The 24,271-nt window shown below is 51.2% G+C and overlaps 1 protein-coding gene across 1 annotated transcript in view; it reads left to right on the top strand.

Moving 5' to 3' along the window:
• SDK1 (sidekick cell adhesion molecule 1) overlaps positions 1 to 19,620 on the top strand; it is a gene marked incomplete at its 5' end in the record, with an annotated part of 911,733 nt that extends 892,113 nt beyond the window's left edge. Inside the window, 3 exons of the mRNA XM_041750102.1 lie at positions 3,071 to 3,191; positions 3,615 to 3,744; positions 15,879 to 19,620. Coding sequence (XP_041606036.1) covers positions 3,071 to 3,191; positions 3,615 to 3,744; positions 15,879 to 16,130 — 503 coding nt within the window. The remainder of the gene's footprint in view (positions 1 to 3,070; positions 3,192 to 3,614; positions 3,745 to 15,878) is intronic.
• Between the last annotated feature and the right edge of the window lie 4,651 nt (positions 19,621 to 24,271).

The raw sequence follows: 24,271 nt of genomic DNA, 5'->3' as shown, positions 1-24,271 counted from the left end.
ATCCATGGTATGGGCATCCACTCTGTCTTTGTTGGCCTGTGGGTGATAAAGTAGGTGCAGCAGATTTCCTTTGGGAGACAGCTCAGCGTAGCACACCCAGGTTCTAGACCTGGCTCTGCCCACCAATGAGCCTCATGTCTTGGATCTGTCACGTGGGTGGTTTGGGCCTCCCTCAGTCTGTTGCCTCATCTACATCACTGCCCAAATGCAACAGTATTTTTTCACAGGACTTGTAAAGTGTCAAACAGATGAATCACACTACTCAGTATCAGGAGAACAGTGAGCTGGGTGCATCTCAGAAATGTAGGTGTGGCTCCTGGAGCCACATGTGGAAACACTCTATGGGTACAGCCACAGACCAGCTTATCCCTCGCCTCATGCCCCTCATTCCAGCTTCCAGCCCTCTGACGCCTGGCTCACCTTTGCATTCCTCAGTATAAGGGCCAGGCCTGGCACACAGTAGGTGCTCAATAAGTGCTTGTTGCTGCATGGATCACCCCCATCAGAGAAACGGACAAATGGACATGGCGCAAAGCTGGACTCCATATATAGGAAGGTCAGGAACAACCCAAATGGGTGGGGGTTTCTAGAAGACAAAACGTGATTGTCTCTTGGCATAGAAGCACAGAGAAGCTCCATGAGGGAACCCCTCGGGGTTCTGGGAGTGCTCTGTTCTGTATCTCTATGCCAACGGTGGGTTATACACGTAACACAAAACACTCCAAAGGCTTCAGATTAGTACACTTGATGCATTTTATTTTTTAAAATTTTTTGGGAATTTTTTTAAAATGTATTTATTTATTCACGAGAGACATAGAGAAAGGGGCAGAGACACAGGCAGAGGGAGAAGCAGGCTCCATGAAGAAAGCCTGATGTGGGACTCGATCCCAGGACTCCAGGATCACACCCTTAGCCAAAGGCAGGCGCCCAACCACTGAGCCACCCAGGTGTCCCTATTCTCCTCAATTTTAAAAAAATTGTCATATTTATCCCTGAGACCACTAGAATGTAATTGTGCTCTGGACTGTTCCCACCCCACACAGCTGTAGCTGGGCCACATGCGTGACCAGCTCTCTGGTGTCACTGCAGAGGCAGGACAGGTCACACAGCTGGAGCTTTCTCCACCAGCCCACCTGCTTTTGCTTCTTAGGAAGGCAGATCCCTGATGGGGTTCTCCCTCAGACGAGTGGGCACGTGGGCTGCTGGGGATGAGGCACTGGGCTGAGCGGCTCCCCTGGCCTCCACACTGACCACCCCCCCCAACACAGCATCTCTCACTGCGCCTAGAGGGTTAACAGAGCCAGGCACCTCGCCATTTGCTTTCCTAACATTAAGCAATTCATCCCTCCAAGAAAGGATTTATTTTTTTCTGTATAAATTCACTTCTAACAAGTGTTCGTAAATCAGATTTTATTCCTGTGGGATTTACTATGTATGAATGGCATGTCATTTTACTGAGTTAATGCTATTACAGAATCCTGTGTCTGGTGCATAGAAAATCTCCCCGCTTTTCACTCTCCTTCTGCATCTGGAAAACAGGCCTGAAAAGACAGATCTGACCTGCAGCTTCTGATACTCCGCGTCACCCTGGAGTATTAATTTAACATCATAATTGAAGCCTAGGAAAAAAAAAGCTACTTGTCTCCTAGCATGTCTGCCTTGCTGTTGGAGCCGTGCAGAACCTAAACCTTCGCTATTATGGCCCCAACACCCTCTTGTGCTTCCTCACACCACCGTCCTCATGGGATTTCCTTTCCAAGAGCAGTTTTTACCTGCTCACCCTCTTGTCCGCCCTGATCCATGCCAGCCAACAGTTCTGTCCCCCACCTGCTGATCTCGGTTCTGTCCTCTTTCTCTGCTGCACACCCCTTGCACACCTCCAGCTTTTGGGCCGGTCCAGGGGTACTGGGCTCATAGCAGAGAGGGCGCCATGGGGTTCTTAACAAACCTGGAGCAGATCCCTGTCCTGGAGGCTGGGACAGCAGGAGAAAAACAGGTCCTCACCTGCCTCCAGAATCTGTGTCCAGCCAGGGTGTGTGTGTGTGTGTGTGTGTGTGTAAGGCAGATCATAGGGAAGCAAATATGTAAAAAATGCACAGTGGGAGGCTCTGAGGGCCTCTGGGAGTAAAGGAGGAGGCCTGGGAGATTCCCTCTGGTCCTTGACATTCTGTGAGCTGCGGGAAGAACAGGATAACCCAGAGAATTCTGGGGGAAGAGGGCAGACAGCCCCAGCGCAGGGACAGCCTGGACGGGACAGAAGCCATCAGAAACTCTACTGCTCCTTTGGTTTCTCACAACTTCACTATTACTTGTTTGATCTGCTGATATATCTTAGAATATGTTTTCTTTTTTTTTTTTTAAGATTTTATTTATTTATCCACGAGAGACAGAGAGAGAGAGAGATAAAAAGAGAGAGAGAGAGAGAGAGAGGCAGAGACACAGGCAGAGGGAGAAGCAGGCTCCATGCAGGGAGCCTGACGTGGGACTCGATCCCGGGTATCCAGGATCACACCCTGGGCCAAAGGCAGCGCTAAACCACTAAGCCACCCGGGCTGCCCAGAATATGTTTTCATATGTATTTATATACTTGTTTTTTAAGTGGCTTTTTGTGTATTGACAGATATGTGCAGTCATCACTACAGCCAATTCTAGAACATTTTCTCCACCCCAAAATACCCTGTTCCCTCTGCTATCACTCCCTGTAAATCTACTTTCTACTTACTATTTTGTTACCTGGCCGTGAGTTTTTTATTTTGACATGTATTAAATATTTAATTTCCCAATTTTAAAAAAGTTTATGCATTCTGAAGACTCTTTCATAAACACTGGTAAGAATACCAGTACTTTGGCATCAGGCAACATAAACACGGAAATGTCTGCCATTGTCCTGGACACGCAGCCTCGGCCCCAGCGCGCGTCTGCCTGCCTCGTGAGCTCCAGCAGGGAGCTCTGGGCTCTGCTTCTGGCAGGAAGCCCGTGAACACCTGTAGGCCGGCCAGCGGGGGCTCAGCATAGCTGCAGCCAGCCCTTTACTGGAACATCTGGACCCATTCTCCCGTCCCGGCTGTAGGTAAGAGCATCTCCAACATGGAGGAGTCTGTGACCCTGGACAACGGGGGGTTTGCTGCCTTGGAACTCAACAGTCGTCACCTCAATGTCAAGAACACCTTCTCGAAGAAGAATGGGACCAGGTAGGGACACAGCAGCTGTAACTCAAGTGTGCCACATCTGCCCACAGATCTGAACCAGACAGGGCTGGGGGTGCCAGCCACGATGTCACCGTGTCCATGGGCACCCCCAAACTCCAGCAGGGTGGCTTTGAGCCTAGGGGGTTGAGCATGGCAGGGGCAAAGGGCATCCTGCATCCTTTTCTGGAGATACAAAAGGAAGGTGTGTCCCAGGCAGGAGGGGAGTGGTCTCGGGAGGCCTGGCCACCCCAGGCTGGCCCTCTGTGGGCTGGCCCTCTGGTGAGGCTGTGCAATGTCCTCCCACTGACATGACAGTGGCCAGAGAGCGGGGCAGGAGGCCAGAGGATGGGGCGGGGGAGGTATCTGTGTCCCAGAGCTGCCCTGAGCCCGCGCCCGCCATCCCTGGCGGCCCCATCCCTGCCCTAGGTCCCCGCCCCGGCCCAGCCCCGGCGGGCTGCACTACTCAGATGAAGACATCTGCAACAAGTACAACGGAACTGTGCTGACCGAAAGTGCCAACCTCAAGGAGAAGTCGGTGGACGCTTCAGAATCAGAGGTCAGTGGCTGTGGCCGCCATCCCCTGCCTCCGGGAGGAGCCCTCTGCCATCCCGAGGTGCCCTCTGGTCCCAGCTGAGTCTCGCCGCAGCCGCACGGGGAAGCAGGGCTAGTGGCGAGTGACTCTTTTTTGCAGATAAGTAAAGTATGGTGCTTCAGTTCCTCAGGCCTGGAGGTCCTGGTACCAGCCAGCTCTCAGGTTACTACCTCGCCCAGAGGCTTCTGATCCTGAAGCTGGCTCACTTTCCTTTTGGCTTCCAGGAATAACTGTGTTTTATCTCTGGTGGTGATTGTAGAACCTGGTGTCTAGACCCCAGCTGGAGTGGCAGATGGCCTGAGCCTGCCAAATCCAACTTATCTGGGACCGCCCTCCCCGCCCCCCCCCCCCCCCCCCCCCCCCCCCCGCCAACCCCTGCCCCTCCCACCTGCCTGGCTTCCTTCTGTGAAGGGGGATGTACAGGGCCTGGTGAGCTCTGACTTGTCTCTGTCCTCACAGAGCAGATGCACCAGGGAGATCTTGCCCCAGGAGGTTCTCCCCACCCAGGACCCAGGGGCCTGCAGGTATGAAGCCTGCTGAGCATCTGAGTGTTAAAACGTGAAGCTGAGCACACCCGGGGGCAAGGCCTCTGTCAGGGGAGCAGGCTGGGGAGGATGCCACCCAGGGGCTCAGCACTCCCCCTACCTCTGCCCCCGGGTGTGCCTTTCCCCACAGCAGTGCTGTGTCAGCGTTACATGAGCAAACCCAGCTGAAGTGGCAATTAGAGAGGTGGTCTTCTATCAGTCCTAAACTTTTTTTATTTCACATATGCCAAGTCTTGAGAGAGGAAAATCACCAAGCTGTTTGCTGCCCCACCTCTTGGCATTCATACGCTAAATCAATATTTAATCTAAAATAAGTCTCACCTTCATTTGGACCCGAATTCAGGCCTGATTAAGGCCCGAGGCTCAATAAAATGGCTTCTTTTAAATTGTGCTTTGTACATGAACTCCAAGTGAGAGGGGACAGCAGGTGGGTTTCAGTGTGACATGGAGTCCGCTCTGCTTCGAGCTTTCTGTTTACAGAGGACACGGGGCGCCCTGTCTGTACTGCAGCCTTGGGCGTGGGGAAAACAGCAAGCAGTGCTGCAGATGTCCGAAAAGGTACATTTGTCTGAAATCAAGGCGCTGTCAAGTGAAATGCTGCAAAACTGACCTGCCTTTTTGTGATAAGGAAATAGCAGCTCTTTTCATGCTGTGTCTAGCTGCTTGCACCAAAAGCCACGTGTTGGGAATGAGTAGGGATGGCCTTGCAGCAGACAATTCTGGTTCAGCAATTAGAAACGCATTCGCATGGCACTTGCCAGGGGTGTCTTCTGTAATTCTGGGGCCTGAGGCTGTTTAGGGCATTCAGACCCCACATTCAGTGCTCACAGCCCTCACATATTAGCCGTGCTTGAGCACCTACTATGGGCCAGCACACTGATTTCATGCCCATACCAGCTGCATGAAGTAGAGCAATTTTCCTCCTTGGCCAACCAGCAAGACTAAGTCTGAGGTCATCCGAGCTTGGCTGAGCCCTGGCCTCTACCGTCTTCTCCAGCTCAGCACCCATTCCTACAGTAGCCAGACTTGGACGCATGATTTTTGAACTCTGTTCATGAAAGCATTCTCAAAATGGGTTGATGGGGAGCATTTAGCCTATTTCTCCTCTCACACATGTGGGATGTTTTGAGATACAAATTTAGGTGTTTTTTTATGGAGGATTTAAAGCTTTTTTGGAGGCACTGAGCTACGCATATACATACACGCCTATATGTGCAACACATGTACACCTACATACACACACAGGCACAGAGAGTGGAGAAGGGAGGAAGGTCTTGGGGGAGGAAAGGAAGAAGGGAGGATGGCAGGTGTCAGAGAGAGGGGTGTGGAATTCATTCTAAATCCTGCAAGGACGTTGTGATGATCCTCATATAATAGAGGGCAGAGTCGAAGCTTATGGAAGTTTTTATGTCTTCCCTGGATGCGTTGATGGTGTGTGGGGGTGGGGGAGCCTTGAGAGGCAGACCTGAGTGCCAGGCTCCCAGTTCTGTCCTGCCCAGAAGACCTGTTGCACTGAATTGAGTTGTCCTAGCTTTACAACTGTGGCTAAGCACCCACAGAGGGGCGAGCACTCCTCTCTCAGCAAGCCCTGTGCTAGGAGGAAGGGGCTCCTTTTACAATTCCCACAGGTGCCTCTCAAGGTTCCCAGTGCTTTCTGGGTCAAGAGCTCTATCAGGAACCTGATGAGAGGTATAGATGCTCTCTCTATGCACATGCAGGATTTCATCTAGGATCTGGAGGTCCAGATCTTTCCCCTCCGAGGAAGCTCTGACAGTCACCTCCAGCTGAAACCCCGTGGAGTCCAGCTGAGAATTCCTATGCCTGGCTTCTGTCTTCTCTCTGGGTCCTTGGGTAGATACAGTGAGGCCCATCTTTTTTTCCAGAGTTCATCACTTTATAATCTTGCTAGATCCTGTCTTTGAACCTTGTACACTTGGGAGATTTGTAGGCACTAAATATTCATGGGGATCCCAACAGAGGGACCTGGGGACGTTCATCATCTCAGAAGTGCCAGCTCAGATGGGAGAGTTTGCTGTGAACCACATTTATTAAACAGCTTGATTGAGATGTAATTCACACACCACACAATTCACCCATTTGGAACATTGGGTATTTAGGAGTATGTTTTTAATTTCCTCATATTTGTGAATTTCCCAAATGTCCTTCTGTTACTGATTTTTTAATTTTCTTCCACTGTGGCCTAGGAACATGCTTTGTATATTTTAAATTCTTTTAAATTTATTGGGTCTTGTTTTATGGTCTGTGCCTGAAGAATGTTCCATACGCACTTGAAAAGAGCATGTTACTCTGCAGTTGTGTGGAGTACTCTGTCTGTGGGGCCTGGCTGATTTATGGCACTGTGGAAGTCACCTAGATTTTTGACCTTCTGCCATCCACTAATGTATTGATGTCTCCAGCTATTGTTGAACTGTCTATTTCTCACTCCAATTCTGTCAGTTTAATTTTGTGTATTTTGCGGCTCTGTCATAGGTAGATATATGTTTATAATAGTTACATCTTCTAGATGGATTGACCCTTTCAGTAGTATAGTGTGTCCCCTTTGTCTCTGGTAACAATTTTGTCTTCAAGATTACTTTGTCTGATATTACTCAGCCACTCTGGTTCTCTTTTGGTTACTGTTGACATGGTATATCATTTCCATTCTTTCACTTTCAACTTGTTTGTATCTTTGAATCTAAAATGTGTCTCTTATAGATAGTATGTAGCTGGTGCATATCAGGGGTTTTTTTTGCTCTGCCAGTCTCTGCCTTTTGACTAGATTGTTTAACCCATTCACATTTAATGTAATTACTGCTAAGGTAGAATTTACATCTGCATTTTGACAACTGTCTTTTATATGTCTCATATCTTTATTCCTCTTTTTCCCCCACTTACTTTTTTCGTCTTTAAAAAAGATTTTATTTATTTATTTATTCATGAGAGACACAGAGAGAGAGAGAGAGAGAGAGAGAGAGAGGCAGAGACACACACAGGCAGAGGGAGAAGCAGGCTCCATGCAGGGAGACTGATGTGAGACTCAATCCCGAGGCTCCAGGATCAGGCCCTGGGCTGAAGGCAGTGCTAAACTGCTGAGCCACCCAGGCATCCCACTTTGTTCTTTTTTTAAGGAAAATTTTCTAATGTACCATTTTAATTTGCTTAATTTTTGCTTTTACTCTGTTTTTCCAGTTATTTTTGTTAGTGGTTGCTCTAGTATCAACATTTACTTAAGATTTATACTAGGGTACCTGGGTGGTTCATTTGGTTAAGCATTCAACTCTTGATTTCGGCTTAGGTCTGTCTCAGGATCCTGGGATTAGGCCCTACATGAATCTCCATGCTCAGTGGGGAGTCTGCTTGAGATTCTTTCCTTTGCCCTGCCCCCCCACCCTGGCTCATGCATAAGTGCATTCTCTCTGTCTCTCTGTCGCTCGTTCACTCTCTCTCTCTCTCTCTCTCTCTCACACACACACACACACACACACACACACACACAACATATTTTTTTAAGAAAGACTTATACTAAATTTCAGTGATATATAGAAACTTTACTCCTATACAGCTCTACAGCCTCCTCCCCTTTCTATGCTATTATTATACATGTTATGTCCGTATATCCATATGGTTACAAACTCAAGAATACACTTCGATAGTTACTACTTTACAGAACTATATGTCTGAGAGGAAAGGAGAGCAAGTATGTTTCTGTAGTTTACCACTTTACCCTGTTTATGTACTTTTTCTGGTCCTCTTCATTTCTTCCTGTGGATTCTAGTCACTATTGGGTGCCATTTCTTCACCCAGCTTCCTCCTTTATGCTATTATTGTTAAGTATGTTACATTTCTGTACATTATAGGCCCAATAATACAATCATATACATATTTTATGAAATTGCTTTTTAACTCAGATAAAAGAAGAAAGAAAAAGAAATATGCAGTCATACTATCTCTTATAATTACCTGTGTGTGATCACCTTTGTTGATACCTTTTGTCTTTTCATGTGAATTTGAACTTCTGTCTGTGTCACTTGCTTTCAACCTGACAGTCTTCGTTTAGTGTCTCTTGTAAGGCAGGTTGGCTAACAGTGAATTTTCCCATTTCTGTTTATCTCAGAATGTCTATTTCACCTTCATTTTTTGAAAGTAGTTCTGCTGAACAGATTCTTGGTTAGCAGTTTTTATTCAACACTTTGACTACATCGACCCCATTGCCTTCTGTCCCCCAGCTTTTTTCTGATTAGAAGCCAACTCCTACTATTATTCAAGTTCCCTTGTCCATGATCTCAAGAGTTTCTATCTTTGTCTTTTTGACTGTGAGGCATCTGGGTATGGACTTTGCTCCATTTTTCTTACTGGGTGTTTGTGGAGCTTTCTGGGCATGTGGATTAATGCTTTTGATAAATCTGGAAAGTTTGAAGTCATTTTTTCCCCTGTTTTTCTGCCTCTTGCCTTCTCCTCTCATCTCGCTGCTGTCATGACTGGCTCATGTGGTGGTGCTCCCAGCACCTGCTCACATTTATCAGGTGCTCTTTCCTTTTGTGGTTGCTCTTTATTGTGTATGTGTGTGTTCTCTGTGTTTCGGATTGCATAATCTCTGTCAATATCTCCTGGTGCCCTGATTCTTTCCTCTGCCAGACCCAGCAGACCGCAGGGTCTCTCTTGTGAATTGTTCGTTTTAGCTATTGTATTTTTCAATGCCAAAACTTCTCATTTGGTTCTTTTGCAATAATTTCTGTCTCTGTTGATAGTCTCTACTTGGTGCAATATTGTCATCTTCTGTTCTTTAAACACAGCTTCCTTTAGTTCTGTGGATAGATTATAATAGCTGCTTTCAAAATCTTTGCCAACCAACATTCGGGCCTCCTCCAAAGGCTACCTGCTTTTTGCTCCCTGTATGGCACACACTCTCCTGGACTCTTTTGAAAACAGGTCATTTTAGTTAATATATTGTACCAATTTGGAATACTGGTCTCTTCCACCCCAAGGATTGTTCTTGTTGTTTGCTTATTTCTTATTTAGTGACTTGGCTGGACTAGTTCAATGGAAATCTGGTGCCTTCACAGTGTGGACTCTCTGATGCCGCTCCTGAGAGATGCAGCCTTGGGGATGCATTCAGGCCCCCTGAATACCAGGGATAACAATGGTCCCAGCCAGGCTCTCTTTGTACCCTTTTCTCCCCCCATTAAGATTCTGGATGGTCTGTCATGGTTGGTATCACACCCAGCTTTTAACCTCCACCACTTGTTGACTCTATTATTTTTCACAATGCCCTGGGCTATACATTACTTCATGGCTTGATCCAATTAAAATGCAGCCCTTTTGTAGAGGCAAGATGTTGTCAATCTGACTTTTGCTCTGATCCCAAGAGGGCTCTCCTGAGCTATCTCTCTTTCCCTGGTTCCCTCTGTTAAACTTCTGACAGGTTTATTACTTCGTTTGCTATAATCATGGAATTAACAACTTCCTCTTAATTTCTCATCCCGAAGGACTCTGCTATTTTCAGTAATGCCCTTAGGCATGCTCTGTTACAAACAAAGCCATCTCCTCCGGAGCTCTCTGTTCTAATGGACTGTCTCTCCCCACTGTGCAGGACTTCTGTGTCATGGCACCAAAGCTGAGGGTGGGGACAGTGGCCCTCTTATCCCATAGTGACACACCTGCTGTAAAAGTAGGGCACTGGGTGGAGATGGTAGTCCCTGGTCTTCTGAGCTTGCCTTTCCCAGGGTAAAATGTCTTCCCTACAAGCTAGTTTAGGCAAGGAAACTGGGGTTCAGTGTTCTCAGCCTGCCACAAGTGGTGTAGACCATCCAGCCTGTGGGTGAGGACAGGGTGAGGAAGGGAACCTGGTTCTCTTAGCCATACCTGCCTGAGATAGCGCTTTCATCAGACTGAGCTGGGGATGGGAGTGGGGAGGCAGGTGATGCAGGTCACAGTTCAAGTGCCTCCAACTCTTGTTGTTCTTACTGAAATTTAGATTTTTCTGGAATAAATCTTTCTCCATTTGCTATATGTCCTTGCCACTATTTTCAGAGACTATAAAGGCCTGTTTATAAAATCACTCTTCCCAGTTAAATCATTGCCCCACCAGGAAGAGAATCTGCTAGCTCCTCACCAGCCATTCTGGAAATGCCTTTTGAATTTGTAATTGATGGTAAATGTAGTGATGACTTCCGCCCAGTCCCTTAACCTCAAATTCACAGAAACAGAGTCAACTTATAGAACTGTAGACAGAGCCCTTAGAGAGATAAGCAGGAAGAACAAACCAGTGGTGGATAGCAACAGAATACACCAGAAGCACTTATCCCAAATAGGACTAATTAATGAGTGCCTTGTATTTGGATTTAGATTTGATATTAACCCTCCCGACCGGTGGCAGCTTCGGGGTTTAAAGACACTGCACACTGAGATGCCAGTGGTGGAGAGTATGGCACAGTCTGGGCCCTGGGCTTTGCCAAGGGTTTGACACAGAGTGAAGCAGGAGTGAGGAGGGTAATGCCCTCCCCTCCTGCCCACCCTCCTTTGCAGAGCTCAAGGGAGCGAGGAAGCAGAAACCTTGCAAGGTCTTGGCTGGAAGAGCTCTTCTATGAAGTTAATCTTTCACTAAGAAACTAGCGATGCTGTCCTTTTCTCCCCAGGGTATATTTTTAACCATTTTCAGAAATATTGCTTAAAGTGGAAATTCTGCAGATAGGTTCACAGGAGCACGGGAACCTGCCTGATTGGAACCACTCTGAGTTAGGCTCTCGCTGTCGCATGACACACGCTGTGGCTCTTTATCTTTCTCCAGTTAGGAATAAGAGGGTCTGTCACCAGCTTTTCACACGACTGCTTATGAACTATATCAGGACTACTGTTCAGATCACACTATAAAAATTGTTCTCGAAACCCAAATAAATGGTTTTCAAAATCTCTCCTGCTCCAACCAACTTAGACCAACCCCCTCATACCTAATTAATTCCCTAATAATATTTGACTCTTTCATCTTGCAAATATAATACCAAAAGTATTGAGATTATCTGTTAGCTGCTTGCCAGGCATCTGTGCACCTTTAGAAACTGCCACCACATCCAATCACCTGCTGTCCTTCTGTGGTTTCCTGGGAAACCAACACACTTCACTACTTCATATCACACAGGAAACTTAAAAAAAAAAAAAGAAAAAGAAAAAAAAAGGACCCTGCAGCATTGCCTTTTTGTCAATAATCCTAACTCACTAAAATATATCCCCATTAAAAAATAATAATGTCATATAAACAATAAACAGAACAGGCAGCAGCAGGAGGAAGGATGGCATTTTAATCCAGTGCTCTCTCATAGAGGAGACGCCAAGGGCTGAGCAGAAACCAGGAGGCCCAGCTTATGTGTCATGTGACCCTCCACTCCTAGGCTCCTGTTTCTCCTGTGTTTCTGCAGGGTGGTCTCACAGAAGCTCTTGGCTGGGTCTCTAGGTGCCCAGCTTTGCCACATAAAAAACTCTGCTCTTCCAGATGAAGTGCAAAGAGTCCCAGGGAGGTTTCCAATTGGCTCTGATCAAATCACATGTGTGCCCATTAGCCAATCACTAATGAGGGACAAGGCAGAGAAGGATCACTTCCTGAAGTTCATTTGGGAAGGTCAAAGCCCACACACGAACACTGGGATATCACTGTGAGCCAGACAACCACCCAACTTCTCCTGTTGAAGCCTCTTCTCAGCACCCGCATCTGTCTCAGACCCCTCTCTCCATAACTGTAGGACTTTTGAGGTCCATGATTGAGAGAACATACGAGCTTCTGAGCTGTCTCCAGTGAGACTGTTCATCAAGTAAATGGGCCTATGGATGTGGGACACGGGACGCATCCATCCTCTAAGCCAGGCTGGACATGCCTGGGGAGAGGCTACCTCTTGCAAGAACATGAGAGTCCCTTCTAGACCAGACACCCCTTCTCCCCCCATTGCCACCTGGCCATCATGAGCTAACTTTTCCATGGGCCAACAGCTGTAGGAGGAAGGGTGGGCAGGGGTAGCAAGAGGGGGAGATGTGGGTGCCAGACAGGTGTGCTGAAGCGACATCTGCCTATGGCCATTTCCCCCAACACAGAGACCCCACAGAAGGCCTACCTCATAAAGTGTTCCTCTAACCTTTTATACAGCTGCACTGGAAAATGTACCAAAGTGTTTCTAAAAAGGCTTTATTTCTGCCACCTTAGCTGTGATAGCAGCGCTGGGTCTGGCCCCACTCTGTCGCCCGCCACTATGACCCTGAGAAGGTCACATGCTTATGGGGGTCTTGGTTCTTTCAGACACAAAACAAGGAGATTGAATCCAATTGCTCCTTCTCACATTTGTGCTCATGCACATCCTTCATGGTTGGGACGGTGCGGCCTCCAAGCACCAGAGGGTACAGTGTGAAGAGGGTGAAAATCTTGAACCATATGTTCAGTCTCCAGAAAACCATGACCCCTGACCCGAGTGTGCGATCCCCACTGTCATCATCCTGAGTGTTCTTTGCGTTTCTCCAGAGAGGAATGCATCTCCTCCTCTCCCTGACATACCTCCACGTGAGCTCTTTTCTCCCAAGCTTCTTAGAACCAGGATGGGTGTCTGCAGAAGGAACAAACCCAACTCTGGGGGCAATAACATAGATTCCACCTGCTTCCTTCAGGTGACCTTTGTTCTCGTCCTTGCTGGTCTTAGTATACATAGAGCTCGTAAGCCCCTCAAAGCCTCTGGAGAACAGAGGAAGAACAAACCTTAACTACTAGAATTTCAGGTGCCCCATCTCTTATCGGCAACCCCCAAGGCCAGAAGAACCTATTAAAGAACTCAGCATTTTTCAGGTGCAGGAATCCATCAGATACTATGTCAAGTCCCCAGCAGGGGCAGGGCAGCAATCTCTGATCAAACACCTTAGCATTTCTGCAGCAAAACCAAAGGATATTCACACTAAATAGTCTCACATCAGTTCAGCTCAGGGTTAGCTGCCAAATGAGCCTAACGCAAGTCAGGCTTCACCACCAGATGAGGTCACAAAAACAGCTTTTGGCTTTCAGAGCACGGTGGGTCTGAGATTGACGGGTGGGCCGGTGTGAGTGGGATCAGCTGATGCAAAGGAGAGCTGGAGCGGAGAGCCAGTTCCATGTTTGCTGAGGCAGCAGGAGCCTCCGGGCTGCAGGGTTCCAGGGCTCCCACCCCGCCTGGGACACTGGGCAGCTTGCCTGCTCTCTGAGCCTCTCTCTTCACCCCTAAAATAGGAATAAAATCCCCACCTCACAGGCCACTCTGCGGTGTCAGAGATCATGCAGAGGGTCACTCTGTCTGCAGTAGCATCTGCTAAAAAGAAGCTCCTCTTGGATGGCTCTGTTGTCACCATCACTGTCTCATTATGGAAGAGCTGGATACTCTCTGCATCTTGGGATGTGTCAGGAGGGGACATTCATCTGACCTGCATTTACATGAGCTCTGACTCAGTAAAAAAAAAAAAAAAAAGCAGAGGAACCACAGATGCATTCATCTGCCAGCAGTTGATTGTGCCATAACATGAACAGTTTACATTTAATGTCCTGAGAAGTCCTGAATCTGTGACTTACTATTACTTTCCTGTAAGTATCCAGTGAGAGCCAGATTTTTAGCCTGTGTCTGGAGAATCCCAGGAGTCTCTGGCTTCCCTGCCCACGTCCACGAGGGACTTCTGCATAGCCGAGAGGCCACCGGCTTTCACAGGCCTGCGGGACACAGGGCTGGCTTCCTGAGTGGAGGCCACTGTTTGTTAGTCCCCGGATAGAGCTTCTTGCATGGGGGCCATGTCCTCCCCATCAGATGAGGATAGTGGCTCAGGCATATGGCACAGAGCACCAAGGGACTCTCTCTGGCTTTCATGAGTCTCTATACAGACCACATGTAAGATGGGGGCAAGCAGTCAGCTCTCCCCGCCTTCCCTGCCCTCACTCCAGCCTGGCCAGCGAGCAGGAGCTTCTAAGGAAGACACATTCCCTGGCCCTACCCCAGAGCCTTTTGATCAAGACAGCAGGAACCATGCTTAGGAATCTGTGCACTCCCCAAAGCTCCCTGGTGATTCTGAGACAGCATTTGGGGGCCTCCTGACACCGTCTAGGGAGACAAAGAAGGACAGAGCTCAGGCATCAGAGCCTCAAGAGGAGATGCACCAGAGTTTCAGGGACAGAGCCCCAGGGTGGGGAGGTATCTTGGAGTAGGAGAGGCTTTACCCAGCCACAGGCTCCTGTTTCCCGCCTTGAACTTGAAAGCTGGACGAGGTCATGTCTCTGGACCCATTTCTGGCATATTCAGCGTGTCCAAGGCCTCTGCTAGGTCCCTGGGGGTGCCTGGAGGAAACTGCTATATTTTCAGGGTATAGGGACTAGGCATCTCCGAGTGGGGCCTGGCAGCAGAGCCTGACCAGCCTGCGGCTCCACCCCAGCAGGTGGCAGGGCTCCCAGGGGTGCAGGAAGCTCCCAGAACCACACAGCACCTCTGAGGCAGGGAAAGCAGGAGCGTCCACTCTCTTGGGAAAACAGCCTCCACCCACTGTCTGTTAGCAGTGCTCTCAGTAATTTAAAGTCAACCCCCAAAACCATGAAATCGAGTTTGGCTTTAAGAATATGAACATAGAAGCTATGTGGACTAAATGTTCTTACTGGAAACTCCTGATTTATTTTATTAAAAGAAAGGGAGAGAAAGCCTCTCAGACTGACCTTCAGACGTCAACAGGGCAGGCTCTTCTGTAGTATGTGGCCAGGGTCAGGTCTCTCCGGCCTGGGAAGGGAGGGATGGACGGCGACATTAGACATCATGGCTCACCAGGGCCTCCTACCTTGGTAGCCAACCCACAGAGGTCTGCGTGCATGAGGCATCAATAGAAATGTGTATCCCACAGAGAACACCCCATCCGCACCCCCACATGTGGTCAGGGCCGGCTCCCTTTGGGGCAAGCTGAGGACGCTAGGCCTTCCTGGCTCCCACCACGCAGTTCTGCCCCATGTGGACACAGAGCACCCCCTTGAGGCTGTGTAGACCTGCCCTGGACAGAGATTGAAGTGTAGACCCCTCCTGAGGACAGGCTCGGACACACAGGGATTAGGTGCAGCAGCTCAGGAACAGCTGGGACAGCACATCGTCCCTTTGTAAATGCAGTGGAGACACTAAGCTCAGCTGGGTGTCTGGGGGTAGGGGCAGGCTGGGGAAGTGGGGTCAGACCTCCTGTGGAGGGCGGGCGTAGGGGAGGAAGGGGAGGAGGGCGGGAACTGACTCAAACCTTCCAACTTTGGGTAACTAATGCGGCTCCTGCCTCCTGGCCACTCCTGGCTCAGCCCTGCTGCCTGTGGCCACCCTCCCCCTGTGGCCACCGGTGTCTCCCATGGCTGCCCCCCACATGCCCCCATGGCCACACTTCCCCTCTCCCATGCACCGCCCCCTGTCTCCCTACCCCCCCATGCCCACCCACCCTGTGGCTGTCTTCCCTCTCCCTCCAGGCCACCCCATCCCCTCATGCCCACCCTGCCCCCAGTGGCTGTCCTCTCCCTCCCGGGTGCCCGCTCACACCCTGCTGTCCCCCCAGGGCACCGACTCCGAGTCCGAGGATGTGCCCCCCCAGCACTCCTTCGTCAACCACTACATGAGTGACCCCACCTACTACAACTCGTGGAAGCGGCGGGCCCCAGGCGGGCGCGCCCCGCACAGGTACGAGGCAGTGGCGGGCGGCGAGGCGGGGCCGCACCTGCACACGGTGGTCACCACGCAGAGCGCCGTGTTCGCGCCCGCGGGCCCCGGCGCCAGGACTCCACTCACCGGCTTCTCCTCCTTCGTGTGACGGCCCCAGCGGGGGCCCTCCGCGGACCTCCCAGCCTACTTTTGTTAAGACAATCAACTCCAATAACTGAGCTCAAGCTTTTGTTTAAAAAGAATTCTGATAAGTGATGATTTTACCTATTTGTGGACACTAGATTTCAATTAGAAAGGTTTTTTTAACGGCTTTTTGTAACATCGCTGCAGGAAGCGGGTTTCTTTGTTTTCTTTTCTTTTTACGAGAAGGTTTATTTCAGTGGTGCAATGGCGGGAAGACCTCAGACACCCCCCCCCCCCCAGCCCTGGGTTTGTCCACCCCGATGCCCAACTAGGGAGGCTACGGGGGAGGAAGAGCAGGGGTCCAAGGAGCTGTCTGCCCACGTCCAGGACGCTCCTTCCTCTTCTCCACCTCCTGTGCCTCCGGAGAACCAGCTGCGCCGGGGTCCCCATCGGTGACACCCCTGGCTGGGCTCTCGCTGCCTCCTGGGGTCCGCAGAGCGAAGTCTGCGCTGGGCTCAGCGCTTTTCCACCCGACCGCATCCACCTCCAAAATATTCTCCCCCGCAGTTTCTAGGCAAGGAATCAGCTCTCAAGTTCCCGGCGAGGGGGCCAGAGCTCACGAGGTGGGGTCCTCTGACTCGGTGACGACTCAGTGGTTGGCACCCTGTGTCATTCCCGTGGTGAACTATCCGGCCTTCTTTTCTTCCTTTCTTCCCTTAAACCCGACGGTGCAGAGCAGGAAACCACCCCCAGGGCTGGCAGGCGCCCCGCCGGCCCTCACCTAGCAAGCTAGCTCCTTCCCGAGAACACAGCACACAGCCAACCCCGCTAACCCAGAGAGAACAAGACGGCGCTTGCAGAATTGCTTGTTGTGTAAGAGGTGTGCATTGTTAACCAGAGTATTTTTTAAATCTTTTTATCTTTTTTTAAAATATGTCACATGAAATGAATGAGTCTCTGCTGTCTCCAGGTGCCTTTTTATTAATTGTTTAGCTTTGTACATGAGAAAGACAAAAAGCGTCAGTGTCTCCAAATAAAGCAAAACAGCTCTGAGCAAACGAGGCCCCGAACTGCCCCCCTGGCCAGGCCTGCAGCACATGTGGGCGCCGGCCTTCCTCTGGCACAGCCGCGGGCTCCCCACCCTGCCTGCTGCCCGCTGCCCGCTGCCCAACCCCAGGCTGCTGCTCTCTCCTCCCCGACCCCAGCCCAGCTTTTAGCCTTAACTGGTTTTCTGGAAATGTTTTTCCCCCCTTTGCTATTGTTTTGTTTCAGTTTTTCAGCTACATGAAAATAGCATGAACTACGTTGCAAATTTGAAAGTCCAAACTGTAGCTGCGGCTCCAGCCATATCATTATTCTTGTGAGAGGTGTCTGACGGGGCTGAGGAGCAGGTGGCCGACCCGACAGGCCTGAGCCTGGGTTCGGGTGTACGCGGTGTGGTGCTGGTGCCAGCAGGAGTGCGCCCAGAGCTCGGGGGGTCGGGTGTCCCCACCTCGCCAGCGGGAGTGGGGCCATGACAGTGCCCAGCCACTCTGTGGACACCCCCAAGGCCGAGGGCAACAAGGCAGGTGCAGTCTTCCTGAGTGGCCTGCCAACGCCCTGAGGGTGGGGGAGCCTGTGTCGTGGCCACGTGGACAGCCCGTGGCGTCCACTCAGCTGTATTCCTTCTATAGCTCCACAGGGCCCCCTGCTTTCAGAGCGGCCTCCTGTGGCCCCAGGAGACCAAGGAGAGTTTTGTGGTGGGTGAAAAGCCCCTTTTCAGTTTTTCCGAAACAAGAGGGTGTGGAAGGGTTCCTTTCCTTCTCTCTCCCCCCACTCCTTTTCCTTCCTTCTCTCTGTCCTGCCTTCTTTCTCTGAGTGGAGGCGGAAATATTCTAAACCAAAAATCCTCGATGCTCTGCCCAAAGCCACTTGTGTGTGAGAATCACTGCCCACAGTTCACCGGCCAGGATGCGCCCTGGGTTCACGGCGCTCCTTCCTCTTGGCCCCAAGTCAGCGGCCAAGGGGGCAGGAAACGGCAAGGCTTACAAACTGAGCTTCTTGGAAGACAGGCGCCCAGTGGAGAACGTGGACAAACACCGCCTTCCGTGCACTTCGCTCTCTAAGCCATATGGACTTTGCTTTAAACCATGGGGGAAGAGTGTTATGACGTGTTGGAATGAGGACGATTTGGTTTGAGGTGTGTTCTTTGCTTTGGGGATTTTGCGACGACACGACACCTTTTTTTTCAGGTTCATTCTATTTTCCATGCTTTCTCTACCTTCCCTGAACTCACTTTGTGTGGAACCGTCTGTCTGAGTCTGCACTGGCTGCTTATGGACTGTTGGCATTGCGCTCCAGCCCAGCCCTTGGCCCTTGGCAGACTGCTCCAAAGGAAGAGCAGGTGCTCGCAGTGAGGCTTGTGCCTCCCCGAGCAGTATGCACATGGACCAGTGTCACTTCCCGGCCTCTCACCTTTACTTCAGGGAGGAAAAAAATACATCACACGAACGAACCACATTCCTTTAACTAAGACAAGATGAAATGTCCTCTTCTTGCCGCCTTCTGTAGTGACATCACTCAGGGGCCCCACAGGGAGCAGTGGCCGAGCCCCCATCCCATTCCCACCCTCATATGGGCCATTGGACATTGTGCTGATGGCTGAGCTGCCCTTCCCGTGTGAGGGTGGGCCAGCAAAGTGGCCCGGGGAGACCGTGTTCTCTGTGGGGGCTGCAGGGCTGGGCATGCACGGGGCCGGCCCTCCCTGCCAGGCACCAGGGCACCGCTCCCCAGACAGGTGAGTGGCAGGGGCAGCTACGGGCATTAAGCACATGGGCATGGCCTCGTGCACCTCCCCCTGGATAAATCAGCCCAAACCGAACCCCCACCTCCTCCAGCCTTCCCTTCCGCTTCTCTCACTGCCATGCTGTAAGGAGTGCTGAATGAAATGTCTTAGCAGAGGACGGTGTGGCCTAGGGCAGTGTGGGGACCCACATCCCCCAAAAGCGATGGAAGTGGCCCTCTGCCAGGTACAACTTCCACGCCGCCGGGAGGAAGGGTCATGTTCACGCTCTGTAAACTTCTTTTGATGCTGTGCTTGTACTTGATCACGACTGGATTGAAGCATGGTGTTTGCACAATGGAACGTAGCATGGTTTCTAGTTTTTACAAATCCTTGGCACACAGTGTAGTTACTCTCCCAGTGAGCAATCCATCCGCGTATCCCAATCGGGCTCTCCTTAGGGCAGCATCCCTATAGCATGGATTGGGTCAGGAAGGCAGAAACACTGTAGCCACCCGTGAACTGAGCTAGTCTGCCAAGGCATGCCTCATCTCCTCTCAACGTCGTCGCCTTCTGGGTTCTCTAGAGCTTAGGTCAGTCCTGAAGTTTTCCCGACAATGTTTTCTGGAATTGTGCAGAAAACCAGATGTCCTTTAAAAAAAAAAAAAAAAAAGGAAAAAGAAAAAAAATCTTGTAGGAAGACAGAGAGGTGCTATGGGTATGATTTTTAATAAAAACATCATTTTGTTCCTTACGTGCTTGTGGTTTTCTTTAACAAGTATCAATGAAATGACTCATGAATTCTAGGGCTGTAAAGATTAGCCCCAGTGAAGTCCTAAACCACACACACAGTGGTCCCTGACCCCAGTCCTGGTGAGATGCAGGTATGCACAGACAGCAGGGCTGAGCTCAGAGGGATTTATGCTCTCCCGGGGAGACCCGTGCCAGGGGCACCTGGCCATGTAGCCCCCACCACCTGGCCGTGCCCCCAAAAGGCCCCCAGAGCCCAGAGGGGACACTGCTCCCTACCAAACTTAGCCTTGGTTGGTGGGAATGTGGGGCCCAGGCAAGGTCTCCCCTCTGGGCAGGGCCCCCAAGAGAGGCGTGGCCTCCCACACTCTCATGTCCTGCCAGCCTCGGAGGGGGCTCTCAACCCTGTGCACTCTGTGAATCACTGAGTGCGCACAAATCCTAGGGCTGCGGCCACACCCAGACCAACTAAGGATCTCTAGGGGCTGGGCCCAGACACCCGCTTCTTTTTTGAAAGCTCCGCAGGTGATTCCCAGGCCAGGCCAGCCTGGGAAAAGGCCAGGGAGCACGGGGGTTGGGGGTACGGGGGCACCGGGCCGGAGTTCCAATTTTGCCCTCTTGCTCCAGAAGCCAGCACCGCCATCGCCGAGCCAGAGGTAAGAACGTTTTCGTTTTGCTCTTTTCCCCGCCACTGACCGCCTACGTTCCACCCTCCCTAAGTATGAAATTGAAATCTGCGAATTTCCCTCTGTGCCGAGGATGTCAGACTTGTGGCTGCGTGTCCAAGTCAGCGGATGGTTACCGAACACCACCGTTTGCCAGATTCGCCTGTTCATCGCAGGCCCTGGTGCCGCAGGCACAGTCAGGGCTCTAGTCTGTGATGAGGAAACGCCCAGAGAGGGGCAGCCACCTGGCCCGGGGAAGCCAGCCGGCGAGGGGCAGGTCGGGCTCCGAACCCAGGTGGCTGGGGCCGCAGAGCGGGGGTCTGCTTTCCCCTCAGCTTCTCCCAGGAGGTTGGGACGCAGAGCCTTGGGGAAGCTGGTGTCCCTGCCCGCAGCTTGGAGCCTGGTGGCGGAGAGGCACCTGCGCAAAAGTGTGTAGGCACGGGAGGTTCCGTGTCCCCACGTGCTCTGCTCCTGCACGCAGATAAAAGGTGCGTGTTTGCTTGGCCTGTGCCTGGAAAGCTTCGTCGTCGTGACTGTCGTCGTGGGAAAGTTCATGGGAGGCCTTTGTAAATGCAACATTTATCACCGGGAACAGATACCCCCACTGCCATGTGAGTGACAGGTAGGTGGACTGCCCTAGGCAGGAAAAGCAACATGGGTGGGAGTCCGGGACGCAAAGGCCTGACTGCGCTTCCTTGCCTCCTGGGGGCAGGATGGGGTGGGGGGTGGGGACCGGGAAGGGGTAGCAGCGAAGTGTGGCCTGCTGAGGGCCTGTGCCCGCCTGTGAGGAGCCCAGGGATTCCTACACCCTGAGCCCTGCAGATCCTGGCCCCAGACGGCCCAGAGCTCACATCCGTGGCCCTGGGAGCTGGGGTGGGGTGGCGGGTGGTGGTGGTGGGCTGCAGGGGTGCAGGGACCTGCATCTCCAGGAGTCAGCCTTCCACGGAAGGGAACTGGGTCTCTGCGTCCTCCTCGACTTCACCGAGAGCCCCATCCACAGGATAATGCGGACCTAGACACCGCTAGGGTGCTGGGGCCCCTGGCAAGGCCCTCAGCAAAGCACCTCTGAGCAGACCTGAGCTCCCAGGGTGGTTCGCACTTTGGCTGCTTTTCCCAGCACTCCTACACCCCCGCTGACTCTAGGGCATCCCTGTCCCCCAGGCCACCTCCCAGATGGCCGACAAATGCCCAGGCTAGGCCGAGGGTGGCATGGCTGACTTCTCCATGCACAGTGAATCTGTGCACAATAGCAGAAGAGCAAGCTGGAGGGGCCTCTGAATCTCTCCTGGGAGATCGTCTTGCTTTCTGCCAGTTTCCAAACTGTTCCTGTCAACCTGGCAAGCTCCCAATGTTCTTTCGATGAGTTCTGTTTGCTTAGGTTAGCCTGAGACTGGTCACCTGTTTGCAGTGGAAGAACCTTGCTTCTTGCACCTTGGGCAGGGCCTCCTCCTCCTCAGGCCTGAGCTCTGAGCACCGGGGCTGCACCTACAGGGAGGAAGGGGCCGGCCTGTGGGGCTGCGGAGGCTGCAGAAGGGCCCCCCACCCTGAGGAGTAACAGCCACACTGCTGCCTGGGCTCAGGGAAAGGTCAGTGTGGCTGGGCTTCAGGATAAGGCAAACAGTGGGTCGTTACTGAAATGATTTGCCAACCAAGGAGGGCCCTTGTTCGCAGTGAGCTATGGCTGGAAGCCTGAAGTGTGTTTTCTGCTAAATGAGGTATTTGAGGGACAAAAAAAAAAACAGTGAAAATTGTGAACTGTCTCTAAATGGCCCCAGCCTGGTGGGGCTCCATCCCTGTAGGTCTGCAGTGTTATGCCCACCCAACCAGAGTATTTGGGGTTGACTCATGCAGATGAGGACACAGAACCAGTGCCCTCCTGCCGGCACACCTGTGGGCTTGTGGCTCCTCCTCCACGCAGCCACAGCCTCTGACCCTGACCAGGAGGGGGGACCCTGTCAGCCCCGAAGCCCCACCTTGGACCTCACTGGGCATCCACCTGCAGGAAAGATAAGCCAGGGGGTTGAGCTGACTGCATCAGGGGTGGCCTTGACCCTGCAGCCTCCACCTCGGGATGATCAGAGGTGACCCCACCAAGGCTCTACTCACCCCGGTTCTGACCTCAGGCACCAAGCCCCACAGTGCCAAGGAAAAGGCAAAGCAGAAAAGAGGTTTGGAGGTTGGTGACAAGGCCTCACCACATTTCCTAAGAAAACTGAATTTTGATGAACTGGTTGCCTGTTAATGTGACATTCACAGTGGGTTTTAGAGGTTTGGTTCTGTCTCCAAGTGGAACCGTTCTCAGACACCATTTTTGGGAAGCACAGAAGCTCTTGCAAACCTTCTGATTAAATAGTCCACTTTCCTAGAATGATTGGTTCGCCAGATGCCTCTTGTTAAATGGTCTGATCGTGTCCGTGGCTTCGCTTGTACAAGTGCTTCAGGATTTGCCAAAATTTCTTTCCCTTTAATGGTTTAAGTCAATTAACAGCCAGCATGGGCGAAAATTCCAAGCTGTTAATTTTGGGCTCCACGGTCTTAAAATGTCCTGCTTCTCTTCAGATAAGACCATATTCTACAGTCATTGAGCAAACCACTACATTATGGGGTTGAATGTGATCCAGGTTCAAATATTTTAATAAAAAAAATCGTATTTCTGAGCCATTCTGAGATGTTTCTATGGGATTCTCCAGCCAGCAGATCATATAATCAGCTTGATGACTTAGGAGGCCCAGTTGGGTCCCCAAAGGGAGCCCAGAGGAAAGTCCCATTCAGCTGGTGGAGGCCCAAAGCCTGCAGCTGAGAGTCCCGTGCTCTCTGTCTTAGGGAACATTTTTTCAAGAATGTTCAGGCCCAGAAGATTGGGGACTAGCTGCTCCAGAGATACAGTGTGATGGAAGCAAGACAGAAACCCAAACAAGCTCCTCAGAAGGTCTCCAGGGGCATCTCAGATGGAGAGGCCACACCATGTCCTGGGGACACCAATGAGGGGAAGGCCCCTTCATCATCCACCCCACAGTGCCCACTCGCCCCCTGTGTAGACCTGGGGACACAGCCCTCCTGGCCCGGTGCTGACACAGATGTCCCCAGGCCACCTGAGGCAGGAAATGAAATTTGCCATGTCCATACACTGGAGCCTACGCAGCTGTTTGATGACATCTATGGGCACAGAGCAATCTTCAAGTTACACCCTTACGAGCAAAAATAAGTGTGCTCTCACGTCTGTGCACGCACGTGTGTGTATGTGCACACCCATGCATGCACACACATCAGGGTGTGTAGAGGCCATCTCTGGAAAGATGGACATGAACTTGGTAACAGTGGTTGCCTCTAACCTTGACGCTATCTGAATTTGTCACCACACACACACATAGTATCTTTTCAAACAGAAGAGGAAAAGAGTGCCAGGGCATCTAGGCTGACGCCCCCCCACCCCAGTGCCTGTCCTTTGTGGGCTTCTGGGCGCTGGTCACAGACATGAATTGAAGAGGGTGGGCCATGACCTAGCCACGTGGTCTTGGGAAGATCGCTAATGTGCCCCCGATATATTTATTTTCTGTAACATAACACTAAGCTGTTTGAAGACGTGAGAAGTGAGTGGGAAAGCAATCCGAAGTCTCCAAAGATAAGTGACTGTCACTTTATTCCTGTTGTCCCCATGACCACCAGCTCAGAGGGGCCCCCTCCGGTGGGGGCCCTGGCCACCCAGGGGTGCACGGAAGGATCAAATGTGGTCTGGACTGCCCCATGCCAACCACGCCAAGCCTTCACCATCAACCCCTTCCTGCTTGTAGGGGTTTAGGCAAAAGTAACCCCATTCAAAACAAAATCCACCACCCTGGCTTTGGAACAATTTATGCTCTTTTAGCTAAGAAATCATACCTTGGGTCAATCCCATATTTCATTTAGAATTTTAGATACTGGGAAGTATCATACATTTCTTAATATTATTAATGAAGCTTTGGAGATATTTGTGTATTGAACTCATGACTT

Source organism: Vulpes lagopus, chromosome 3, assembly GCF_018345385.1.
Source record: "Vulpes lagopus strain Blue_001 chromosome 3, ASM1834538v1, whole genome shotgun sequence".
Classification (NCBI taxonomy): domain Eukaryota; kingdom Metazoa; phylum Chordata; class Mammalia; order Carnivora; family Canidae; genus Vulpes; species Vulpes lagopus.
Note: the sequence above shows the minus strand (reverse complement) of the source record. Positions and strands in the feature narration are given on the sequence as shown.